This window comes from Nomascus leucogenys, chromosome 4 (assembly GCF_006542625.1).
Source record: "Nomascus leucogenys isolate Asia chromosome 4, Asia_NLE_v1, whole genome shotgun sequence".
Classification (NCBI taxonomy): domain Eukaryota; kingdom Metazoa; phylum Chordata; class Mammalia; order Primates; family Hylobatidae; genus Nomascus; species Nomascus leucogenys.
In genome coordinates, this window is record NC_044384.1 from 129,798,950 (window position 1) to 129,825,821 (window position 26,872).

A 26,872-nucleotide genomic window follows, 5' to 3' on the forward strand; every position below is an offset into this window, starting at 1 on the left:
TTTAACTTATTAAGAAAGGCCCATGAGTGAAAAATAGGCAGAGTAGAGAAAAAAAATATGCAGGAAAGAACTAGTGCTTTAGCAATTTGGCTGGAATTAAAAATAGCCTACCCCATATTAAAAGCACGTCAACTGTTGGAGATACTTTTTAATAGCCCTTGTTTTATTTCAAGTTGCTCTGGTTTAGTTTTCTCCATCAGTTTTTGTTTTATTTAATGTGTATGCATTTCTGCTTTGTGATATGCCAACCACCAAAGATTCAGATCCAGTTTATAGATTGAGTTCAGAAGTTTGTTTACCAACCCCACACAATTTCAGTCAGTATGATGTGAAGGAAGAACACTGGATTTCAATAAACCTGGGTGTCAATCTTAGAGCTTTAATATATAGGATACCATGGCAAATCGTTTATCCTGGTTTTTCTTCAGTTTCCTTTTCTGTAAAATGAGGATAATACTGTACCCTGTATAAAATCATCTGGCCATAAAATTATTTATTGGTGGAAGAGAGAACATTTGTATTTTGGAAACATCTGGTAAAAAATTTTTAATCTAAGAAAGGTGATTCTATTACTAATGTTTTGAGCAATGCATCTCAGTCATCCCTAAGCAGGATTTTAAACATTGAGTTGAATCAGCATTGTTTTGGGGCCCTGGCTCTGCACCTTTAACAAGCTTCCCAAAGTGATTCTTAGTATACGGCCAGGGTTGAGAATAGCTAAAATACTTGGTAAGCATTTTAAAAGCTAGATTATTAATTTTACTTTATAAACATGCAGTTTTTATTTTGAATATTTACATCGAGGCTCCAAAACACAGTCACCTTCAGATAACAATGCAATTCTTCTACAAAGTTTAACAGTGTGGCTTCAACCAAGAATTATATCTTGGACCAGCTTTTTACAATCAACTAGGGTGGCTGTTTTCACATGTCTAATAATTTTTCTAACAATTAATCTTTATTGAGCTCTTTCTATCATCAGGCACTTGTTTTAAGATAAATACAACACCATACCTCTTTTGCAATTTAGGTTGGGGAGAATATAAGCATATTATTTCAGTAGAAGATGGTAAATGACATGGCACTAGAATTTATAGGGTGCTATGAGGCCTTGAAGGACTGTATTAGCTTTGCCGACTCTAGAGACTAGAGGAAGTCTTGCTGGAAACAACTGCATTTGGAGGGATAGATAGGAATTATACATCTGATATATAAGTGATAAAGACTGAAGAAAGGAAAGAGCCCTTGAAAAGAAAAGGAGACAATAAAATACGCTGGATTGTGTAAGGCATTGCCAGCACGTCTGTATTATTGCAGCAAAATGTCTGGGGCAAGTAGTAATGGAAAATGAATGGAGAGATGTAGACCTGGCTAGTTCCTGGAAGGCAGTGTTTTCCAAAGTAAAATGTCCCTCGTGGCTTGAATTCCACATCACTGGCTAAGAGAAGAGGCATACAGGGCACTTATGGCGGGAGGAAGGATGTAAATTAGTGAATGAATACTTCAGTGCCAACAGAAGTAGAATATTTCAAGAAAATATCCACCTTACCCAAAACACAGAACAAAAGAAATTGAGGAATGCCAAATAACAAGCATTGAAGGGAAGTTGTGTAGGGAATTGGTAGGTAAATATGGGTACATAAAGCAGCACAGAAATAATATGTATATACATATATATACACACACACAAATAGACACAAACATATATATTCACAGATATATATGTACATTTGCATTTTTGAGCAAAACATAAAAACAAGCAAGGATATTCTTATGTGCTAAATTTCATATATTATCTTGGAATTGTCATGCAGAAAAGATTAAAAAGATAAACTACACAGAAGGAATGTGTATAAAAGCCATTCCACACATCATTATACTTTTCCAAAGGCATTAAATGGTGACTGAAACAAAGAAAAAAATAGGCAGTAAAGCGAGAAAAAAATGTACAGCTTAGTTATTGCCCACAATTTATGTCTTTTATAATCAACCAAACAATGAAAACTGGGATAATCATTTATATGGTTCTTACCAATGTGCCATTGTTTACTTTTTTTCTATAGACTTCGTAACTTTAATTTTGTGACATTTCAAAAATATCTATTGTTTGCAGACTAGTTAGTAAAGATCTGCCATTAATTGGTACACTACTTATTTCAATTCTATTCTCCTCATCTCTAAACATTTTAATTCCTTGAGCTCTTTGCTTCTTCCTAGACCCCCGGGGATCACAAAATTCTTTGAGGCTAAAATTGGTCACGTCCAGAACAGGGGCAGGCAAGAAACAGTCTCCGTAATTCATTTATTGTTTGAACTTTTCCTTTTAGTCATTTAGACAGGAAAACTAATTGTAATTATTAATTTTTCATTAGCCAGGACATCCTAGCACTTATGCCTGAGTAAAATTTCCCAGTCGTTACTAGATTCTTACATCATCCGTTCCATTTAAGTTGAATTGTGCCCTTCCAAAAAAGAAATGTTGAAGTTCTAACCTACAGTACATCAGAATATGACCTTGTTGGTAACAGAGCCTTTACAGAGGTACTCAAGTTAAAATGAGGTCATTAGGGTAATTCAATATGATTGGTACCCTTATAAAAGGAGAAATTTGGTCACAGAGACAGAGATACACAGGGAGAATACAATGCAAAAGGGGAGGATTGGAATGATGTACCTATAAGACAAAGGGCACCAGAGATGGCCGGCAAAACACCAGCAGCTAGGAATGGCAAGGAACGATGCTCCCCTACAGGTTTCAGAGGAAGCATGGATTTGACAGCACCTTGATTTCAAATTCCTAGCTTCCAGACATGTGAGATGATAAATTTCTGATGTTTTCAGCCACTGAGTTTGCAGTATTTTGTTATAACTGTCCTAGAAAACACATTAAAATATTAAAAAGTAAATATGAAAAGGCCAATATAGGACTTTCTCATTTTTACTTTTTTTCAAACCTGGACATAAAAAATAAGTAAATGAATAAATCTCTCCCTTTAATAGCACCAGGATTTCATAAAAGAAAATTTTAACAGTAAAGTCAGAAGAGCATATTTTAGAATAAGAGAAAATTCTTAAAATTTAGCCATCTATAATTTATGTACAAAAGCTTTCAACATCTGACCCACGTTTCAGTGACTTGCCCAAGAACCAGGTGCATTGTGCATTGTGGAATTCTGATACAGCTGGTAACAGAATAGATTTCTGGAATATATTTCCTTTTCAATTAATAATGCCATGTTGTCTAGGACATTCCTTGAAAATAGAATCCCAATTCTGGAGTTGTGGGGTTAATAACCAGAATTATACTTTATTCAGAGACCAGTCATAAACATCGAGAAACCTGACTTCTCTATGTGGCAATAGGTATCATAGACATTCATTGTCTTTGAAAGAGATTTTGTTATGTGAGGCCACTAGAAACAGAATTCTAATCAAAATAGAAAGGAATTAAGAGTGGAACTAAGACTCGGCTGGGCGCAGTGGCTCACGCTTGTAATCCCAGTACTTTGGGAGGCGGAGGCGGGCGGGTCACGAGGTCAGGAGATCGAGACCACAGTGAAACACCGTCTCTACTAAAAAAATACAAAAAATTAGCCAGGCGTGGTGGCGGGCGCCTGTAGTCCCAGCTACTCGGAGAGGCTGAGGCAGGAGAATGGCGTGAACCCGGGAGGCTGAGCTTGCAGTGAGCCGAGATTGCGCCACTGCACTCCAGCCTGAGTGACAGAGCGAGACTCCGTCTCAAAAAAAAAAAAAAAAAAAAGAGAGTGGAACTAAGACTCTTTAAGTGCTGATGACAAGGTCTCTACAGTGTTCAAATTAAACGCTGGAGTTTTCTCCATAAATATTAAGATAATCAGGCATCATTTATTCTTTTCTAAAAAATGCAATCCTTCTCAAAATACCAATGATATTTTTCATAGGAATAGAAAAAAATCCTGAAATTCATATGGAACCACAAAAGACCCCAAATAGCCAAAGCAATGCAGAACAAAAAGAACAAAGCTGGAGGCATTACACTACCTGACTTCAAAATTCACTACAGAGCTATAGAAACCCAAACAGCATGGTTGTGGCATAAAAGCAGGCATATCAACCAATGGAACAGAACACAGAACTCAGAAATAAACACACATATTTATAGCCAACTAATTTTTGACAAAGGCACCAAGAACATACAATAGGGGCAGGACAGTCTCTTAGATAAATGATACAGGGAAAACTGGATATCCATATGTAGAAGAATAAAACTAGACCCCCTATCTCTCCCCATATATTATACAAAAATCAGTGTGAAATTGATTAAAAATCTAAATGTAATACCCAAAACTATAAATCTATTAGAAGTAAACAAAGGGAAACACTTTAGTACACTGGTCTGGGCTAAGATTTTATGTGTAAGACTTCAAAAGTACAGTCAACAAAGGCAAAAATAAAGAAATGGGATTATACTAAACTAAAAAGCTTCTGCACAGCAAAAGAAACCATAAACAGAGGGAAGAGACAGCCTGTATGTAGACTGAAGGAAAATATTTGCTAACTATTCATTCAACAAGGGGTTAATATCCATAATATACAAAGAATTCAAAGAACTTGACAACAAAAAACGAATTAATCCAATTAAAAAAATGTGCAAATGACTTGAATAGACATTTCTCTAAAGAAAATATATAAATGTGGGGTGCAGTGGCTTGCACCTGTAGTCCAAGCACTTTGGGAAGCCAGGACCAGGAGCATCGTTTGAGCCCAGGAGTTTGAGGTCATCCTGGGCAACATGGCACAACCCTGTCTCTACAAAGAAAAAATTTTAAAAATTAGCCAGGCTTGGTGGTCAGCACCTGTAGTCCCAGCTTCTTGGAAGGCTGAGGTAGGAGGATCACTTAAGCCCAGGAAGTTGAGGCTGCAGTGAGTTGAGCCTGCACCACATCATTTTAGCCTGGGCAATGGAGCGAGACCCTGTCTCAAGAAAAAAAAAAAGGAGAAAAAAATATACAAATGGCCAACAAGTATATGAAAAATGCTCAACATCACTAATTATCAACGAAATGTAAATCAAAGCCACGATGAAATATAATCCCAACCCAGTTAGAATGGCTATGATAATAAGACAAAAAATAACCTGCTAGTGAGGTTGCAGAGAAAGAGGAACTCCTATACACTGTTGGTGGGAATGTAAATTAGTACAGCCATTATGGAAAACAGCATGTAGGTTCATCCAAAAACTAAACATAGAACTACTATCTGATCCAGCAATTCCACTACTCGGTATATATCCAGAAGAAAGGAAATCAGTATGTCAAAATGATCTCTGTACTCCTGTGTTTATCGCAGTATTATGCACAATAGCTAAGATATGGAATTAACTTGGGTATCCATCAATGGATGAATGGATAAAGAAAATATGGTATATATACATAATGGAATCCTATTCAGCCATAAATAAGAATGACATGTCATTTTCGGAAACATGGATGATCCTGGAGGACATTATGTTAAGTGAAATAAGCCAGACACAGAAAGACAAATACTACATGTCATCACTCATATGTGGAAGCTAAATAAGTAGATTTCATAGAAGTAAACAGTAGAATAGTGATAACTAGACGCAGCAAAGTATAGGGAGAAAGGAGGATAAGGAGAAATTGGTTAACAGATACAAAATTACAGCTGGACAGGAAGAATAAGTTCTATTGTTCTTTAGCACTTTATTAAAGATATAGAATAAGTTCTTATTCTGTATCTTCAAATAGCTAAAAGAGAAGACATTGAATGTTCCCAACACAAAGAACTGATAAATGTTAGAGGTGATGGATATGCTAATTACCGTGATTTGATCATTAGACATCGTATAAAGTTATCAAAATATCACATTGTTACCCCATAAATATGCATATTATGTATCAATTAAAAATAATAATGTTCTATTATCTACAAAAAAACCTGTTACAGAAAAAGAAAGCTCATTAATGGAATAAAATCACTTTCTTCCCTTTCTTTTTCTCAGACTTGTTTTTTTCTCTAACTGTAGCTTTTCTCATTTATAAAGTGAGAAGTTTCAATAAAGTTTAAATATGTATTGAGTGCTCTGGGTTCCAGGGAAAGGAATAAGAATCACCAGGTATATGAGCATAGGTGAAACATAGTCCCCACCCACTGGAGATATCACACATGGATGAGTTCTAAAATTGTGCCCAGGGCTTAACTGACAAATTGCGTTGGTAACAATTACATACTTCCATTTAAAAAGCAGAGTGCAAGTGTCTGTGGGCATTCCACAATAGGATCCCAATATATTGGTTAAATGTAATTTGCATGAGCACATAAATGATTCTAAGAAAAATAATGTCTGAAGATGCCCTTAAGCTCGTCCATCCTTTGAGCTGTATTAAGCTACCATAGAACATTAGGGAAATAGCCATGGCAGAAATCTACTGACAATGACATGTTTCTTAAATTACACGTCCTGAGTACTTGGAAGTCATCTAAATGCCTTTGCTTATTTAAGTTCAAGCATTGATTTTCTGAACAAAATCAGCTCCTCCTTAGTTCCTCAAGGGACCACTGTGGGTGTTGGCCTTTGTCAAACAAGATGTCCTGGGGCAAAAATAAGTCGGGTGTTGGCCTTTGTCAAACAAGATGTCCTGGGGCAAAAATAGTCTGGTGTTGGCACATTAAGTATAGATGAGAGAACCTGATAAACCAATTGCTCCATTGTTTAGATGACAATATATGTAAATTATGCTTGGTGGTTTGCCAACTCACAGAGTTGGCATTCTGTATTCCATATTGTGTCATGAAATCATTCTCCCATATGCCATTGCTTCTATTAAGCTCTTTCCACCTTTTTAAGCCTAAGCTTTTCTTGTTGAATCCAGGTTTTCCCACTGCTATTGTTAATACTATACCAAGGCTGATATTGTTTAGATATTGGGTTTCAATGTTGCTCAATTTATGTAGCAATTCAACAGACAGGTACTGAGCCCTTGGTAAGTGTGAGCCACTCTGCTAATTGCTGGGTACAAAGAATAATGAGACCCAACCCTGCCTTGACTTTACTGTTTTGGGAGAGACAAAAAGTCAAGAGACATTTTCAGATGGTGTGGAGTGTTGTACTTCCATGCCTGAGAAGACTTAGCCTAGTTGAAGAAGGTCAGATGAGAGTTCAGCAAAAAGAGACATCATAATTGAGTCCTGAAAGCTGGGAAAATACTAGCCAGGGGATGATGGACTAAAAAGCACAGGGAAAAGAGTTTTCAAGTCAGAGGAAGTGCAAATGACTTAAAGGTAAAAGACAGCTTGGTGTATTAAAAAATACTATTCCTTTAATGTATTTATGTGACTTATACATGTTATATTTCCTACTTTTGACCAAATCATCAAATTTGGGTTTGACCTGATTTAGGAGATTAATAGAAATAAGCCTGTCCCTAGTTGAATGAATTTATTTGTTAAATGAACTTGTGTATATCTTTTGCTTTTTGGCAAAAGCAAAGTAACCGTGAGACTTTTTGTGTACCTCCATTAAACACCACCCTCCCACCTCCACCCTGCACAGACCTGGGTCTTGGTCTTGGGTGACTGATATTCCTGTTAAATTTTGTAGCAACTCAAATCCCATAGAAAGTAGAATAAAGGCTACATCACTCCAAATTATTTTGACTCATTCATGACACTGAATGATTGGCACTTTTACATATTTGTAAAGAACTTAAAAGAAAATGATAAATTTTGTAACAGAAATCCGTATTTGTTTCACTCTGAATTTTACAACTGTTAATATTTTGTCATATTTGCTTCCAGTTGTTTTATATTTAAGAAAATGAAACATTGTGTATTTAGCTATAGTCTTCTTTAGCTACTTACCTAGTCCTATCCCTAGATCTCCAAAAGAAAACAACTAGTTTAGTGTGTGCCCTTCCTTGCATTCCAGTTCTCATAATTTTGTATATAAATATGTGCATCCACAATCAATTTGTGGAATTGATGCATGTATATTATTAACTTATGTAATATTCTGAACATGTATAAGAATAGAATAGTGTAATGAAAATCTAAAAATCCATCACAGCTTCAGCAATTATCAACTCAGGACCAATCTTATTTCATCTTATCCCCAGTTACCCCCTAAATCCTCTCAAAGATTTTGAAGCACGTCTCAGTAATATCATTTTGTTGGTATATATTTCATTATGTATTTCTAAATGATGATTTTTTAAAGCACACAATCATGCCACAATGATTACAACTAAAGATTTAAAAATATTTCATTATTATAAAAAATCCAGTATTACTTTCCTTCAATTGTCTCCTGATGTTTATTGTGCAGTTTGTTAGAATCAAGAACCATGTAAGGCCTATTGTTTGAAGTGGCTGCTATGTCTCTTAGGTATCTTTAGTTATAGGTCTTACCCCAATTATTTTGTAGCCATTTATATGTTCAAGAAACCTTGTCATTTATTCTGTAGTTTTTTCAGTTGGGAATTTGCAGACTTTATTCACGTAGAGACTAACTTGTGTCTATGTCCCTCTATTTCTTGACCAAAGACGATTACATCTAGAGTCTTGATCGCATTCAAGTTCTATATTTTTGGCAAGACTTCCTCATAGGTGACATTATGCTTCCTCAGGAGATACTTGATGCCTAGTTGTCACTTTATGTTGATTAGTAGTAATTGTTGGTCGCTGCCTATATACATTCTTTCTTTCTTTCCCTTCCTCTTTTATTTTTTTGAGATGGAGTTTCACTCTTGCTGCCCAGGCTGGAGTGCAGTGGTGTAATCTCAGCTCACTGCAACCTCTGCCTCCCGGGTTCAAGAGATTCTCCTGACTCAGCCTCCCAAATAGCTGGGATTACAAGTGCCCGCCACCACACCCAGCTAATTTTTGTATTTTTAGTAGAGACGGGGGTTCACCATGTTGGCCAGGCTTGTCTGGAACTCCTGACCTCAGGTGATCCACCCGCCTTGGCCTTCCAGAGTGCTGGGATTATAGGCGTGAGCCACTGTGCCCAGCCCATTATTTCTTTAAGAGTTATAAAATGGTATGATTCTAACTTCCTACTTTCTTTCTGGACTAGGCATGTGTAATTGTTAAGTGTTTGATGCCGTATTTTAGATATTCTTCTGTATTTTGTTTTTGTTTCTCTTTCCCTGCTTATAAATATTTAATGAGTTTCTTGTAACTTTTGTATGGTTTTCCATCCTGAAACTTTTTGACCATTTGTTGATAGAAACAAAACTGCAGAACACTTCCTTGTATTTATCTCTTGGTGCCCATGAGTCAGAGCGTCTCCAGTTGTATGTTTAAGTCATATGTTAGGTTTACTTTCAACATTACTTGGTGTTGCCAAGTATTTCTCCATTTTCCCCAAGTCCTTGTCAGTACCTAATGTCAGATTTCTTTTTGCCAACCATTTGTGTAAAAACCATAATCTTGTTATTTTAAATTTTATTTTCACTTTACCCAGTACATTTTGTATGTTTACTGGCCATTCAGATATTGTCTTTTACAAATTGCTTTTTAATGCACCTTAACCATTTTGCCATTGGTATTTTATCTTTTCCATAGCGATTTCTAGAGTTCCTCTGTATATCTAGAGAACCTAAATGATTTAAAGGGTGTAGACATTTCCTTTTCACCTTTTTCTTTAAACATATTTATTTTTCCTTTTGCTGATGAAAGAAAATATTGTAGCCAATTTGTCACAAATGCAGGTGGCTTGTGGACCCTCAAACTTGTGACTGGTGTTTGAAGTAGAGTCTTGTTGGGGACTATGCCCTTAAATCGTGGAGTCTACACCAACTCTGGATAGTTAGTGCCAGTATTACATTGCAGTACTGTTAACAACCATTTTCAAAAACTTTTTGGCCATACCTATTAAAGTTTATCCTATAAATATTCTATAACCTAGAAATGTAATTCCTAATTATGTATCTCAGATAAATGACTACTATATCCAACAAATCACATTCCTAGAATTGTTTTTAATAGCTTATTCCTAATAGATTAACATGGAAAGCAACCCAACTATTCAACAGTAGAACTGGCAAAAATTAGGATATGGTCATATAATGGAATACTATATAGCAACAAAAATGATCGAAATAGAAACACAATGTTGAATGAAAGAAGCTAGACACAAAAGAATGCATACTGTATACTTACATTTTTATGAAGTGCAAAAGCAGGTAAAAATAGTATCTGGTGATATCTCATAACTGACTTGCCAAGTACAGGACTGAGAGACTTGATTGCTGAAAATGTTCCATCTCTTTATTGGGATGGTGTAAACATGAGGGTATGCATTTTAAAAAAAAACCTGCAAAGGATACACTTCTATGTATGTACTTTTTGTATGTAAGTTATTTGTCCATTTAAAAAGTTAAAGAAAAAGGACAAAAATGGAATTTCTCAAATGGAAAAATTTTGTGGGAGTGAGATTTTAAGGAATTTTTAGTATTTTTTAACGTATGAATATGAGTAATATAAAAACATTTTACTAATTCAAAGTCAACGTAATAAATACATCAGGATCTCCACTCAGTGTCACTTCATACTGGAGAGTCACAAATGTTCATATTTTAATATGATGAATATTACAAGGCTTGATTATGGTGCCTGAGAGACTCACAGGGCTATGGTGGAAGGCTTGTGTTAGCAAGTCTCCCACTTACTAGTTATGTGATATTGGACAAAGGGCCATAAAAGCTCCTCAGTAACTTAGGATAAAAATTCTATGACCATCAAACACACAGAAAGCGCCTGTAAGTGTAACCTTTAAAGTTACTGTCACTGGACATTATTACATACAAATACCAGCTGAAAAAGACAACCTTTTTATTTCTGGACTTCTAAACTTCCTGGCATTTGAGTTATTATTCTTTGATTTAAAAAACAGTGAAATTGTGAAAGCCACAGTAATAATAGGAACACAGAGAGAAGAGGTCTCTTAGAGCAGGAACTGTAAACTCAGGGTTAAGCTTCATCCTCTCTGAAAATACAACAGTCCTAGAGAAGGGAACCTTGAGCTGCGGCTGCTGTACTTGAAGCATGTCCCCTGTATGCTCATTTAGAAATCAATTTAGCAGAATCCCCAGAGGGGAGGTGAGGGAAAACCTAGGCCTTAAATAGAAATGCAAAGGTTCTTCAGCCTGAAATGAAGAAAAACATACTCATTTGGCTTTAAATAAGGCCATGGGCTGAGTTTGAAATTGAATTTTAGCCTAGAGTTTGGGTAAGCGTGTCAATAGCTAGTGTATCATTCTTCACTTTTGTTTGTTTGGGTAGTTGATTAATAGATTTAGAAAATTCTAGCTTTCAAAATATCACAATTTAGAAATCGAATAAATATATCCTAAAATACCATGCAGATTTTACCATTTCTTTTGTTTTTAATTCAGTGCTGCACAGGTTAGGTGAAATATATCTGAAGTTTATATGTATTACATTCTTTGCTTGGTGTCTACTATTGTATTGAAAGCTTGGCATTTTACTTATATTTTAAAAATAATTTTCTCAGATCACTATTTTCTAAAACATATGCATTGAACAATGATGGTAAATTAAAAACAAAAACAAAAACCTTGGTTATATTAAGTTAGAAATCATGCATTTAAAACATATTTTTCTTGTACAACATCTCAGAGATTGTAATATTCTGTTGTGTGCTGTTAATGTCTAGGCTGTAGTACCTCGACTTTATACACCTTATCTGACCCAAGAACCCCTTTTTTTCCTGCCTGCCACAAATATTGGCATTGCTTGAGGCAGATTCTGTAGAAAAATTCCTGACAATAACGTGCATACACAAAATAAGATGTTACTGTTTTGACAGATGAGACCCATTGGTTCCTGGAGAGAAAAACAACATACATGACTTTCTTTTTATATAAAACATGTGATTATAATAGTAAATAAAGATAAGTTTAGACAAAATGATCAAACTACCTGTGTGTGTGTCCCCTGATTTGATAGTAGAGGCTACTTTTAGTTATACAGCATGTGGTATCATTTAATTAACTATTTATAACAGACCTGGTTATTATTTAGACTTTGCCCTTTCATAATTCCTCATTGTAAATGGTTGTAGATATATATGTGTGAATATGATTTATTGTTATTAAGATATTAAAATACTTTGTTGTACTAGATTTCTAAAAGGATAAAAGATAATTACTTTTGATGGTGTATCTATAGTTTGTGAAATCCATTTTAAAAGGTAATTCAGTTTTTTTTAAGTATTCTGGGAAATAAAATTCTCTGCAGAATATACCACTTTGCATTTTGAAATCTGATTTTATAGCCACAGTGATCAGAACATCATTAAATTCAAACAAAGTAACTTAATCTAAAGACTATATTACATTTGCATGAAGTGACTAGTCCCAAAATACCTCCTCTACAAATTTGGATTGAATGTGGTCACTGCCTCCCCAGTGTTACTAAAAAAAACCCCTAATAATACCCTGATCACCAAAATACGATAAAAACTCAGCAGTATGTATTTTCAGAGAGCATCTCTGATATACATACACAGTTCATTTTTATTTCAAAGTATCATTATAAGGAGACTTCAATATTCCTTAATGGGTTATAGGCATAATTCACCTTATCCCCTGATAGAAACACACCGCATTCGTGCACAGAATGTACACAACAGAACATGGTAAGGCATCTACCTGTAAGTCAATGACCTCTTTCTGCTTTTAATTTTTCCGTCAGCTGGTGGCTGAAGGGAATATTACCCTTCAGTGTTCTCTGTGGTTGTTTTTATAGATGTGATAGAAGAATGATCCTAGAGAGCAGAATGAGGGCTATTGAAGCAGCGCAGATTCACACATTTGTGTGGCCCTTGGCTTTCTCAAGCTCTGTGCATTGTTAATTTTGGTTCTGGGGAAATAAGATTGAGGAAGGTTTAGAAGCTTAGCTGGGGTGAGGACTTGGCAGTATATGTAGAGAAGAATCCTATACTATGTCCTGTGGCCCTTCATACCACTATTCTACAGCAGGCCCAACCTAAGGAAGAGATTTCCTTAGGTTGTAATTTTAAATTAAGTTTTAGATGTTTGGATTAAGACACTTAACTGATTTTAGGAATGATCTTAGGTTGCATATTCAGACTTGAAAAGATCAAAAAATGTACTGAAAATAATGAAATGTTCATTATGGCAAATGGATAAATACATGTAGTGCATCCTTACAAAGGAATACTACTGAGCAATAAAAAGGAACAAGCTGCTGATACATGTAACAACATGGATGAATCTGAACACCACTGTATTGAATGATAGATTCCAGACACAAATGACCACATACTCTATGATAATATTTATATGAAATGGCAAAATACAGAGACAGAAATGGAAAAATACATAGAAAGCAGGCCAGTGGTTTCAGGGTCTGGGAGGAGGAGGCAGAGAATGACCACAGAGGGGTAAAAGGGAACTTGTCCAGATAGTGGAAAAGGTCTGTGTGAAAATTATCCTCACTCTATGCATTTGTCACATTTCACTTGTACACTTAATACTGGTGATTTTTATTATATGTAAATTATACAATACCTAAATAAAATCAGATAAAAAGAAAATATTATAGAATTCAGTAGTAAAGGAGAGAGGTGATCCTGTAATTTGTTTTTTGAGACAGAGTCTCACTCTGTCACCCAGGCTGGAATGGAGTGGCATGATCTCAGCTCACTGCAATCCGGGTTCAAGTGATTCTCCTGCCTCAGCCTCCCGAATACCTGGGATTACAGGCACCTGCCACCATGCCTGGCTAATTTTTTTGTGTTTTGTTAGCAAAGACAAGGTTTCACCATGCTGGCCAGGCTGGTCTCGAACTCCTGACCTCAAGTGATCCGCCCACCTCAGCCTCCCAAAGTTCTGGGATTACAGGCATGAGCTATCGTGCCCGGCCTATAATTTGTTAATACCTAAAAGTGACCAGAAAAATAATGAGGAGAGGCTGAGCTTCATCCAGAATTTGGGCAAGGGTTAATGTTAGATAATAAATTTAAAGGGAAGGTGGAAAAGAAAAATGATTACACCCATGAGTTCTCCTTTATCACTGTAACCACGTAATATGTAAATCACCTAGCCCAGTGATTAGCCTACGGAAAGCTTTATAATAAATGCTAACTGCTACTATTTTTATTGTTGTTACTATTATTATTCAAAACCGTATGTTAACAGTACCTACACAACCTAATAGGAGTTGTGAATACAAAGAAGTCAGAAACTTTCTCCTTCCTTCCAGTGAAGAGAGCCTGTGAATTAACTGATTCCAGTGATTTGAGAAACACAAAAGGAGATGAAATTGATCAATGGCTTGTTTAGGGGAATTAATGAACTATAGCATGTCACAGAAGGTGAATATTAGACAGTCATTTCTGACACATTCTGAGCACTTCTGAGTGTATCAAATAATTTCTGATCTATCTCAATCTATTATGAAGACTCTTATAAGTCCTTTTATCTCATCGTGAAAAACGGGAAATGTGCCAACAATGAGTATAGTGTTTGAGGCTGATATTAACCTTGATCTTCACATGTGCTACAACACAGAACATATAATAGCCAGCATCTATTTAATGTGCCCACACTGACTATCCTAAGTAAATTTCATGAATTATCACATTTAAGCTTCATCACAACTTTAATAGACATGAATAGTGAAAGAAGTTACATGGAAGAATTAAGATTAAGGGCTGGTTGTGGTGGCTCAAGCCTGTACTCCCAGATACTTGGGAGGCTCAAGTGGGAGGACCGCTTGAACCCAAGAGTTTGAGCCTACAGTGAGCTATGATCTCACCACTGCACTCCAGCCAGAGCAACCACAGGACAAAGCCTGGAAAAGGGACGTTAAACTTTATCAGAGCTGGATTGCTGACATTATGTTTTTGTTGTTGTTTGCCCTGTCCTGGAAATAGAATGGAGGGAGATAACTGGTATCTGTCCCCAAATCTCTTGGCACCCCCCAATAAGTCCATACTAGATGGTCAACAAGTGATTGCTGAATGACTTAATTAACATCTCTATATATTTCAATTATTGGAAAGCAGGATTTGTATATTATATTCTTAGAGTCTAAAAGATAGCAAACATAGCATAAGGTTGATGTTGGATAATGGTGTATAATTTATTTTCATGGCTTCCCAGCTGACCAGTCTATTTTGAAGTCCATTTTGGGGAAATGGTATAGACGTACTTCTGTGTTAGATTGCTGGCATTAGCAATAACTTGAATTTTGATAAATCTTTAATTATATTTAAGGGTTATTAAGCTGAGACAATTGTCACTTTTAAATGAGAAAAACAGTTAGTATGCAGACTCTAATGGGTAAATTTATCATTTCCTTATCATACTGAGCTTTGGGCTTAATGTTATCTATTTTCCAAGAAAGTAAAAATGTTGTTTCTTAGAATAAAAAGGTTCTTTATAATGTGAGCAGTAGAATGAAGCTGTACAGATTGGTTCTTTAATGAAATAGGCAAAATTCCAATGGAACTGACAAGCTTTATTTCTATTTGTTGTATTTCTTTTTTCTCATTACAGATGGACCCGATTCAGAAAGCTGTAATAAACCATACATTCGGGGTTCCTCTTCCCCATCGAAGAAAGCAAATCATATCATGCAACATTTGCCAGTTGAGATTTAATTCTGATGTAAGTTTTTCATTTAGTATTCAATAAAAAAAATACATTTTGCTGTTCTAATCTTGCAGGAGAAAAGATTTCTTAGACATTTTCTCCAGTAACTGAGCATGTCAAAATTCAAAGATAACATTTTAACTCATTATGTGCTTTAATTTTGGAGTTTATTATGTTATGTTTGGTTGTTTACTACAGAAAATTCACATGTAAACAAGCTTATATACTTGCAGTTTAACTTTTTTTTTTTTTTTTTTTTTTTTTAAGTCTTTTGGGAATACTACGTGTAGATAATACACTTTGCCTTTGGGAACAGTAAAACTTTGGACCATGGAACTTTTAATAGGTTACACTCTGAAATAAGATAGGTACCAAATCGTATTTTAAGATCAAGATTTTGAGTTTATAAACTCTTTTTGCCTGGAATGGAGGCCTCAAATTCCGTATTACCACTATGTCCTTAATTATATTTGTGCTAGAGCACTCAAGTTGTCCTAGGAGTATTGGTATTTTAACAGGGGGTCCTACAGACCTAGAACCATTCAAGCCCCAAAAGACTTCAGTGGAGAACATGTAGGAAGGAAACATTTGTGGACCTGACTGGTGCTTCACAAGTTATTCAGGGAGTTATTCACACCTTTTCTACCATTTCTAAGGACTAGGGTGGACTCTGGATCCATCCCAGTGATATTAATTTTGATCTGTGGCCAATGGGAAAAAAAAATGTATGTCTTCTTTTCCTTGCTAAACCTGCTTAGATATGGAGTTAAATCCTGAGAGTTCCAGAAGAGAAAGGCAGCGGTGGTTTAGAAGGAATAGGAAATGGAAAGCATTCACACTCTAGGCAAACAGAAGGCTCCATCCTATCGAGGTACCATTTTCTCATCGTAAGTTGATACACTGTGTGGAGATGACCAAACAGATCTGAATTTCGGAGAATGTTAAGCCTTCCAGTATTTAACCTCTCCAGTCAAGTAAGACTCTTAGATGCTCTGGTGATGAAGATAGGATGCAAGATCATTGAGTATAGGAAATAGATGAGGCATAAACAAAATAGTTTATTCCTCTTTGAAGAGAACATTACATTTTATTTTGCTTTTGTCTTAAGAACTCATACTTACTAACGCAATCATCCGGTAATTTTATAATATCCATTGACTTTAAAAAGAGAAGAGTGGATTGCCTGCATAACACCTTAGTCCATTTGGCCAGCTAAAACAAAGTACCATAAACTGAGTAGATTATAAACAACAGAAATTTATTTCTCACAGTTCCGGAGGCTGAGAAGTCCAAGATCAAGGTGCTGACAAATTCACTGTCTGGTAAGGGCCTGCTTTCTGGTTCCCAGATGGCATATTTTCACTGTATTTTCACATGGTGGAAGGGATAAAGGAGCTCCCTTGAAACTATTTTATAACGGCACCAATCTCATTAATAAGGGGCTCTGCCCTCATGACTTAATCATCTCCCAAAAGGTTCTACCTGCTACTATCATCAACTTTGGGGTCAGAATCTCAACATATGAATTTTCCAGGTATACAAATAATCAGACCATACCAGCACTTAAGTGGTATTTGCTGCTAAAAACCAAAAAGAATATACCAAACATATAATACTTTATGTGAAGGGATTTTTTGTTTTTTAATGCTGAGCACTTTGATTTGATTGATAGAACTTTACCATAAGAATTGATTACCAATAAAGTATTCTCAAGTGATGACTGTAATCATCTCTTCAAGCTGTTGTAAAAAAGAGTCCTCTTAACACATAAACAGGAGTTCTAAACTCAGTAGCTTCAACTTTGATCATTTTTAACACTCAGCAAACAATTATATAGTTTTATAATGATTATTTTAAGTGGCTTCTTTTTAGTTCCTCTTTTCCCAAATTGTATTTATATTTCACTTCGAAACCAATCAAATGATTTAAAGTCTCCCAGGAGCCATGTTGTCAGCTTCTTATATTTAATGAGACTACTTAAAATATCTCCTCCTGCCTATGATTTCACTGTCAATATTCTCTTTATTAAGAACACTTCTTTTAAACTAGGAATTAGAAAGAAATTTCAAGGCCACTGAACCCAATCTCCTACTAATTGCAAGAATTTCACCTCTTACATCCAGGCAAGGTCTTTTGCTTGATTATTCCCAGTGATGAGTCGCTTACCATTTCCAGACAGTGGTTCTATTTTAGGAGTGTTTCTAATTCTGTAGATTTATGTCAAATTCATGACTGGACACTTTAGAAATACTGTCAGATATGCTTTAGAAAACACATACACATTTTTATATATAATTTTTAACAATATAAATTGATATGACATAACACATGGAATATGAACATATTTTTCAAAAATGTACTCTTATTTCCGTGGTGAGAGAGTAGCAATTTATTTTGTTACTGAAGTTTCAAAGTAGAATGGGCATCAATATGTATTTATTAGGGACAACTGGCTTCTCATTCTCACAACTTTGCTGTCAGGTCTGTCTGGCATGTTGTAAAAGGAACATGGCCAAGGTATTTGGAGATACAGACTAATCACTTTGGGTCATAATTAAACAACTGCAGTCTTGACCATTTACCAGATGATTACTGTATTTGTCTTCTATTGCTGCTAAAATAAATTACCACAAACTCAGTGGCCTGAAACAACACAAATATGCAGGCATGTCTCAGCTCACTTTGTGTCTCTGCATCACATTTTGGTTCTTCTTTCAATATTTCAAACTTTTCTATTTTTACTATATCTGTTATGGTGATCTGTGACCTTTGATGTTACTATTGTGATTGTTTTGGGGCACTGTGAATTCCACCCATATAAGATGGTAAATTTAATTGATAAGCGTTGTGTATGTTCTGATTGCTCCACCATCTGGACATTCCCCAATCTCCCACCCTCTCTTTGGACCTTCCCATTTCCTGAGACACAACACTGAAACTAGGCCAATTTAAAACCCTACAATGGCCGGTTGCTGGCAAGCTGGCCGAATAGAAACAGCTCCAGTCTGCAGCTCCCAGTGAGATCAACATAGAAGGCAGGCGATTTCTGCATTTCCAACTGAAGTACCGATTCATCTCATTGGGACTGGTTGGACAGTGGGTGCTGCCCATGGAGGGCGAGCAGAAGCATGGTGGGGTGTTGCCTTACCTGGGAAGCGCAAGGGGTTGGGGAGCTCCCTCTCCTAGCCAAGGGAAGCTGTAAGGGACTGCGCCATGAGGAATTGTGCACTACGGCCCAGATACTGTGCTTTTCCTATGGTCTTCGCAACCCGCAGACCAGGATATTCCCTATGGTGCCTACACCACCAGGGCCCTAAGTTTCCAGCACAAAACTGAGCAGCTGTTTGGGCAGACACCAAGCTAAGTGCAGGAGTTTTTTTTTTTTTTCATACCCCAGTGGCTTCTGGAACACCAGCAAGACAGAACCATTCGCTCCCCTGGAAAGGGGCTGAAGCCAGGGAACCAAGTGGTCTGGCTCGGGGGTCCCACCCCCCCAGAGCCCAGCAAGCTAAGATCCACGAGCTTGAAATTCACGCTGTCAGCATGGCAGTCCAAGGTCAATCTGGGATGCTCCAGCTTGGTTGGGGGAGGGGTGTCCGCCACTGCTGAAGCTTGAGCAGGCGGTATACACTCACAGTGTAAACAAAGCTGCCAGGAAGATCCAACTGAGAGGAGCCCACTGAAGCTCAGCAAGGCCCCTGTGGCCAGACTGCCTCTCTAGATTCCTCCTCCCTGGGCAGGGCATCTCTGAAAAACAAGGCAGCAGCCCCAGTCAGGGGCTTATAGATAAAACCCCCAACTCCCTGGGACAGAGCACCTGGGGAAAGAGGAAGCTATAGGCGCAGCTTCAGCAGATGTAAATGTTCCCTGTCTGATGACTCTGAAGAGAGCAGCAGATCTCCCAGCACAGAGTTCGTGCTCTGCTAAGGGTTAGACTGCCTCCTCAAGTGGGTCCCTGACCCCCATGTCTCCTGATTGGGAGACACCTCCCAGTAGAGGCCAACAGGCACCTCATACAGGAGAGCTCTCGCTGGCATCTGGAGGGTACCCCTCTGGGACAAAGCTTCCAGAGGAAGGAACAGGCACCAATCTTTGCTGTTCTGCAGCCTCTGCTGGTGATATCCAGGCAAACAGGGTCTGGAGTGGACCTCCAGCAAACCTGCAGCAGAGCGGCCTATTAGAAGAAAAACAGAAACGAATAGCATCAACATCAACAAAAAGGATGTCCACTGAGAGACCCCTTCGGAAGGTCACCTACATCAAAGACCAAAGGTAGATGAATCCATGAAGATGGGGAGAAACCAGCACAAAAAGGCTGAAAATTCCAAAAACCAGAACGCCTCTTCTCCTCCAAAGTATCACAAGTCCTTGCCAGCAAGAGAACAAAACAGGGTGGAGAATGAGTTTGACGAATTGACAGAAGTAGGCTTCAGAAGGTGGTTAATAACAAACTCCTCTGAGCCAAAGAAACATGTTCTAACGCAATGCAAGGAAGCTAAGAACCTTGAAAACAGGTTAGATAAATTGCTAACTAGAATAACCAGTTTAGAGAAGAACATAAATGACCTGATGGAGCTGAAAAACACAGCACGAGATCTTCGTGAGGCATACACAAGTATCAATACCCGAATTGATCAAGCAGAAGAAAGGATATCACAGCTTGAAGATCAACTTAATGAAATACAGCGCGAAGACAAGATTAGAGAAAAAAGAATGAAAAGAAACAAAGAAACAATTTCAAAGCCTCCAAGAAATATGGGAATATGTGAAAAGACGAAACCTACGTTTGGTTGGTGTACCTCAAAGTCACAGGGAGAATGGAACCAAGTTCGAAAACACTCTTCAGGATATTACTCAGGAGAACTTCCCCAACCTAGCAAAAGACAGGCCAACATTGAAATTCAGGAAATACAGAGAGCACCACAAAGATACTCCTCGAGAAGAGCAACCCCAAGACACATAATCATCAGATTCACCAAGGTTGAAATGAAGGAAAAAATGTGAAGGGCACACAGGGAGGAAGGTCGGGTTACCCACAAACGCAAGCCCATCAGACTAACCATGGATCTCTCTGCAGAAACCCTACAAGCCAGAAGCGAGTGGGGGTCAATATTCAACATTCTTAAAGAAAAGAATGTTCAACCCAGAATTTCCTGTCCAGGCAAACGAAGCTTCTTAAGTGAAGGAGAAATAAAATCCTTTAGAGACAAGCAAAAGAGATTTTGTCACCACCCGGCCTGCCTTGCAAGAGCTCCTGAAGAAAGCACTAAATATGGAAAGGTAAAACCGGTACCAGCCACTGCAAAAACACACCAAATTGTAAAGACCATCGACACTATGAGGAAACTGCATCAACTAAGACAAAATAACCAACTAGCATCACAATGAAAGTATCAAATTCACACATAACAATATTAACCTTAAATGTAAAAGGACTAGATGCCCCAATTAAAAGACACAGACTGGCAAATTGGATAAAGAGGCAAGAACCATCAGTGTGCTGTATTCAGGAGACTCTCATGTGTAAAAACACGCATAGGCTCAAATTAAAGGGTAGGAGGAATATTTAATAAGCAAATGGACAGCAAAAAAAAAAAAAAAAAAAGCAGGGGTTGCAATCCTAGTATCTGATAAAACAGACTTTAAACCAACAAAGATCAAACAACAAAGAAGGACATTACATAATGGCAAAGGGATCAATGCAACGAAAAGAGCTAACTATCCTAAATACATATGCTAACTATCTGAAATATATATACACCCAATAAAGGAGCATCCAGATTCATAAAGCAAGTTCTCAGACACCTACAAAGAGACTTAAATTCCCACACAATAATAGTGGGAGACTTTTACACTGCACTATCAATATTAGATCAATGAGACAGAAAATTAACAAAGATATTCAGAAGTCAGCTCTGGGCCAAGTGGGTCTAATAGACATCTACAGAACTCTCCACCCCAAATCAACAGAATATACATTCTTCTCAGCAACTCATTGCTCTTATTCTAAAATTGATCACATAATTGGAAGTAAAACACAACTCAGCAAATGGAAAAGAATGGAAATCATAACATTCTCTCGGACCACAGTGCAATTAAATTGGAAGTCAGGATTAAGAAACTGACTCAAAACTGCACAATGACATGGAAACTGAAAAACCTGCTCCTGAATGACTACTAGGTGAATAACGAGATGAAGGCAGAAACAAATAAATTCTTTGAAACCAATGAGAAAAAAGACACAATGTACCAGAATCTCTGGGACACATTCAAAGCAGCATGTAGAGGGAAATTTATAGCACTAGATGCCCACAAGAGAAAGCAAGAAAAATCTAAAATCGACACCCTAACATCACAATTAAAAGAACTAGAGAAGCAAGAGCAAACAAATTAAAAGCTAGCAGAAGATGAGAAATAACTAAGATCAGACCAGAACTGAAGGAGATGGAGACATGAAAAACCCTTCAAAAAAAAAAAAAAATCAATGAATCCAGGAGCTGATTTTTTTAAAAGATCAGCAAAATAGACTGCTAGCCAGACTAATAAAGAAAAGGGAGAAGAATCAAATAGACATAATAAAAAATGATAAAGGGGTAACACCACTGATCCCACAGAAATACAAACTACCATCAGAGAATACTATAAACACCTCTATGCAAATAAACTAGAAAATCTAGAAGAAATGGATACGTTCCTGGACCCATACACCCTCCCAAGTCTAAACCAGGAAGAAGTCAAATCCCAATAACAAGTTCTGAAATTGAGGCAGTAATTAATAGCTTACCAACCAAAAAAATTCCAGGACCAGATGGATTCACAGCCGAATTCTACCAGAGGTACAAAGAAGAGGTGGTACCATTCCTTCTGAAACTATTCCAAGCAACAGAAAAAGAGGGAATCCTCCCTAACTTATTTTATGAGGCCAGCATCATCATGATACTAAAACCTGGCAGAGACACAACAAAAAAATAAAATTTCAGGCCAATATCCCCGATGAACATCAATGCGAAAATCCTCAATAAAATACTGGCAAAACTAATCCAGCAACACATCAAAAAGTTTATCCACCATGATCAAGTCGGCTTCATCCCTGGGATGCAAGCCTGGTTCAACATATGCAAATCAATATACGTAATCTATCACATAAACAGAACCAATGACAAAAACCACATGATTATCTCAACAGATGCAGAAAAAGCCTTCAACAAAATTCAAAACCCCTTCATGCTGAAAACTCTCAATAAATTAGGTATTGACGGAACCTACCTTGAAATAATAAGAGCTATTATGACAAACCCACAGCCAATATCATACTGAATGAGCAAAAACTGGAAGCATTCCCTTTGAAAACTAGCACAAGACAAGGATGCCCTCTCTCACCACTCCTATTCAACACAGTATCAGAAGTTCTGGCCAGGAGATCAGGCAAGAGAAAGAAATAAAGGGTATTCAAAAAGGAAAAGAGGAAGTCAAATTGTCTGTTTGCAGATGACATGATTGTATATTTAGAAAACCCGATTGTCTCAGCCCAAAATCTCCTTACACTGATAAAAACTTCAGCAAAGTCTCAGGAGACAAAATCAATGTGCCAAAATCACAAGCATTCCTATACACCAATAACAGACATAGGGCCAAATCATAAGTGAACTCCTATTCACAATTGCTACAAAGAGAATAAAATACCTAGGAATACAACTTACATGGGATGTGAAGGACCTTTTCAAGGATAACTACAAACCACTGCTCAAGGAAATAAGAGAGGAAACAAATGGAAAAACATTCCATGCTCACGGATAGGAAGAATCGATATCGTGAAAATGGCCATACTGCCCAAAGTAACTTATAGATTTGATGCTATCCCCATCAAGCTACCATTGACTCTCTTCACAGAATTAGCCAAGACAATCCTAAGCAAACAGAACAAAGCTGGGGGTTATCATGCTACCTGGCTTCTAACTATACTACAAGGATACAGTAACCAAAACAGCATGGTATTGGTACCAAAACAGATATATAGACCAATGGAAGAGAACAGAAGCCTCAGAAATAATACCACGCATCTACAACCATTTGATCTTTGACAAACCCGACAAAAATAAGCAATGGGGAAAGGATTCCCTATTTAATAAATGGTGTTGAGAAAACTGGCTGACCATATGCAGAAAACTGAAATTGGCCCTCTTCCTTACTCCTTATACAAAAATTAACTCACAATGGATTAAAGACTTAAATGTAAGACCTAAAACCATGAAAACTCTAGAAGAAAACCTAGGCAAATACCTTTCAGGACATAAGCATGGGCAAAGACTTCATGACTAAAACACCAAAAGCAATGGCAACAAAAGCCAAAATTGACAAATGGGATCTAATTAAGCTAAAGAACTTCTGCACAGCAAAAGAAACTATCATCAGAGTGAACAGGCAACCTACAGAATGGGAGAAAATTTTTGCAATCTATCCATCTGATAAAGGGCTAATATCCAGAATCTACAAAGAACTTAAATTTAACAAAAACAAAAAAAAAACCATCAAAAAGTGGGCAAAGTATATGAACAGACAATTCTTAAGACATTTATGCAGCCAACAAACATGAAAAAAAGCTCATCACCACTGGTCACTAGAGAAATGCAAATCAAAACCACAATGAGATACCACCTCACACCAGTTAGAATGGCAATCATTAAAAAGTCAGGAAATGATAGATGCTGGAGAGGATGTGGAGAAATAGGAATGCTTTTACACTGTTGGTGCAAGTGTAAATTACTTCAACCATTGTGAAGACAGTGTGGTGATTCCTCAAAGATCCAGAACCAGAAATACCATATGACCTAGCAATCTTATTACTGGGTATATACCCCAAGGATTATAAATCATTCTACTATAAAGACACAAGCACACATATGTTTATTGCGGCACTATTCACAATAGCAAAGACTTGGAACCAAACCAAACGCCCATCAATGATAGACTGGTTAAAGAAAATGTGGCACATATACACCATGGAATACTATGCGGCCATAAAAAAGGATGAGTTCATGTCCTTTGCAGGGACATGGATGAAGCTAGAAACCATCGTTCTCAGCAAATTAACACAAGAACAGAAAACCAAACACCGCATGTTCTCACTCATAAGTGGGAGTTGAACAATGAGAACACATGGACACAAGGAGGGGAACATCACACACCGGGGCCTGTCAGTGGGTGGAGGGCTAGGGGAGGGATAGCATTAGGAGATACACCTAATGTGGATGACAGGTTGATGAGTGCAGCAAACCACCATAGCACATGTATACCTATGTAACAAACCTGCACATTCTGCACATGTACCCCAGAACTTAAAGTATTAAAAAAAAAAAAAAAAACTACAATTGCCTGTATGTGTTCAAGTGAAAGAAAGAGTCATACATCTTTTCATTTGTATCAAAAACCAGAAATGATTAAGCTTAGTGAGGAAAACATGTCAAAAGAAGAGTTACGCTGAAAGGCCTCTTGTGCCAAATGGTTAGCTAAGTTGTGACTGTAAAATAAAAGTTCTTGAAGGTAATTAGATGTACTACTCTAGTAAACACATGAATGATATGAAAGCAAAAGAGCCTTATGTTTGATATGGAGAAAGTGCTAGTGGTTTGGATAGAAAATCAAACCAGCCATACCATTTCCTTAAATCAGAGCCTAATCCAGAGGAAGGCCCTAACTCTCTTCAATTCTATGAAGGCTAAGAGACGTGAGAAAAAATGTCTGAAGCTGGAAGTGGTTGGTTCACGAGGTTTAAAGAAAGCAGTCCTCTCCGTAACATAAACTTGCATGGTGAAGCTGCAAGTGCTGATGTAGGAGCTGCAGCAAGTGATCCAGAAGATCCAGTTAAGGCCGGTGATAAAGATGGCTACACTACACAACAGATTTTAAGTGTAAACCAAAGAGCATTCTATTGGAAGATTATGCTATCTAGGACTTACCTAGCTAGAGAGAGAAGGCTTTAACGCTTCAAAGGGCAGGCTTACTCTCTTGGTAGGAGCCAATGAAGTTAGTGTCTAAATTCAAGCTAGTGCTCACTGACTATTCCAAAAATCCTAGGGCCCTTCAGAATTTCACTAAATCAACTCTGCCTGTGGTCTACAAATGCAACAAGAAGGCTGGATGATAGTACATCTGTTTACATCGTGGTTTACTGAATATTTTAAGCCCGCTCTTGAGATTTATTACTCAGAAAAAAAGATTTCTTTCAAAATATTACTGTTCATTGACAATGTACCTCATCACCCGAGAGCTCTGATAGAGATGTTCAAGAAGATTCATGTTGTTTTTACGCCTAACACTACATTCACTGTGCAGCCCATGGATAAGGACGTAATTTTGACTTCCTACTCTTATTATTTAAGAAATATATTTTTAAGGCTATAGCTACCATAGATAGTGATTCCTCTGATGTATGTTGCCCAAATAAATTGAAAACCTTCTGGAAAAAATTCACCATTCTAGATGCCATTAAGAACATTTGTAATTCATGGGAGGAAGTCAAAATATCCACATTAACAGGAATTTAAAAGAAGTTTCTTCCAATCTTCATGGATGACTTTGAGTGTTTCAAAACTCCAGTGAAAGAAATAACTGTAGATATTGTGGAAATAGCAAAAGAAGTATAATTAAAAGTAGAGTTTGAAGATGTGATTGAATTGATGAAATCTCAGATAACCTCCTCCTTTCATGGAGGAGATGCTTCTTTTGAATGAGCTAAGGAAGTCGTTTCTTGAGATAGAATCTACTGCTGATGAAGATGCTGTGAACATTGCTGAAATGACAACAAAGAATTTAGAATATTATATAAACCTAATTGACAGAACAGTGGCAGACTTTGGGAGGATTGACTCCAATTTTGAAAGAAGTACTAGTGTGTATAAAATGCTATCAAACAGCATTTTATGCTGCAGAGAAATATTTTGTGAAAAGAGTTCTAGATGCAACAAAGTTCATTGTTGTCTTATTTTCAGAAATTGCCACAGCTATCTCAACCTGAAACCACCAACACTATGATCAGCCAATAGCTATCTACACTGAGCCAAGACCCTCCACCAGCAAAAACATTATGTCTGGCTGAAAGTTCATGCTGCTAGCATTTTTCAGCAATAGCATATTTTAAAATTAAAGTATATACATTGTATTTTTAGACACAATATTATTGCACAGTTAATAAAGTATGGTATAAACAACTTTTGTATGCATTGCAAAAT

General features: G+C 37.0%; 1 protein-coding gene across 5 annotated transcripts in view; it reads left to right on the top strand.

Annotated features, from left to right (window-relative positions):
- ZNF385D (zinc finger protein 385D) overlaps positions 1 to 26,872 on the top strand; it is a 975,802-nt gene that overhangs the window by 800,372 nt on the left and 148,558 nt on the right. For all 5 annotated transcript variants that reach the window (XM_030812269.1, XM_030812271.1, XM_003256743.3 and 2 more), the window contains one exon: positions 15,549 to 15,659. In XM_030812269.1, the coding sequence (XP_030668129.1) occupies positions 15,549 to 15,659 (111 nt within the window). The remainder of the gene's footprint in view (positions 1 to 15,548; positions 15,660 to 26,872) is intronic.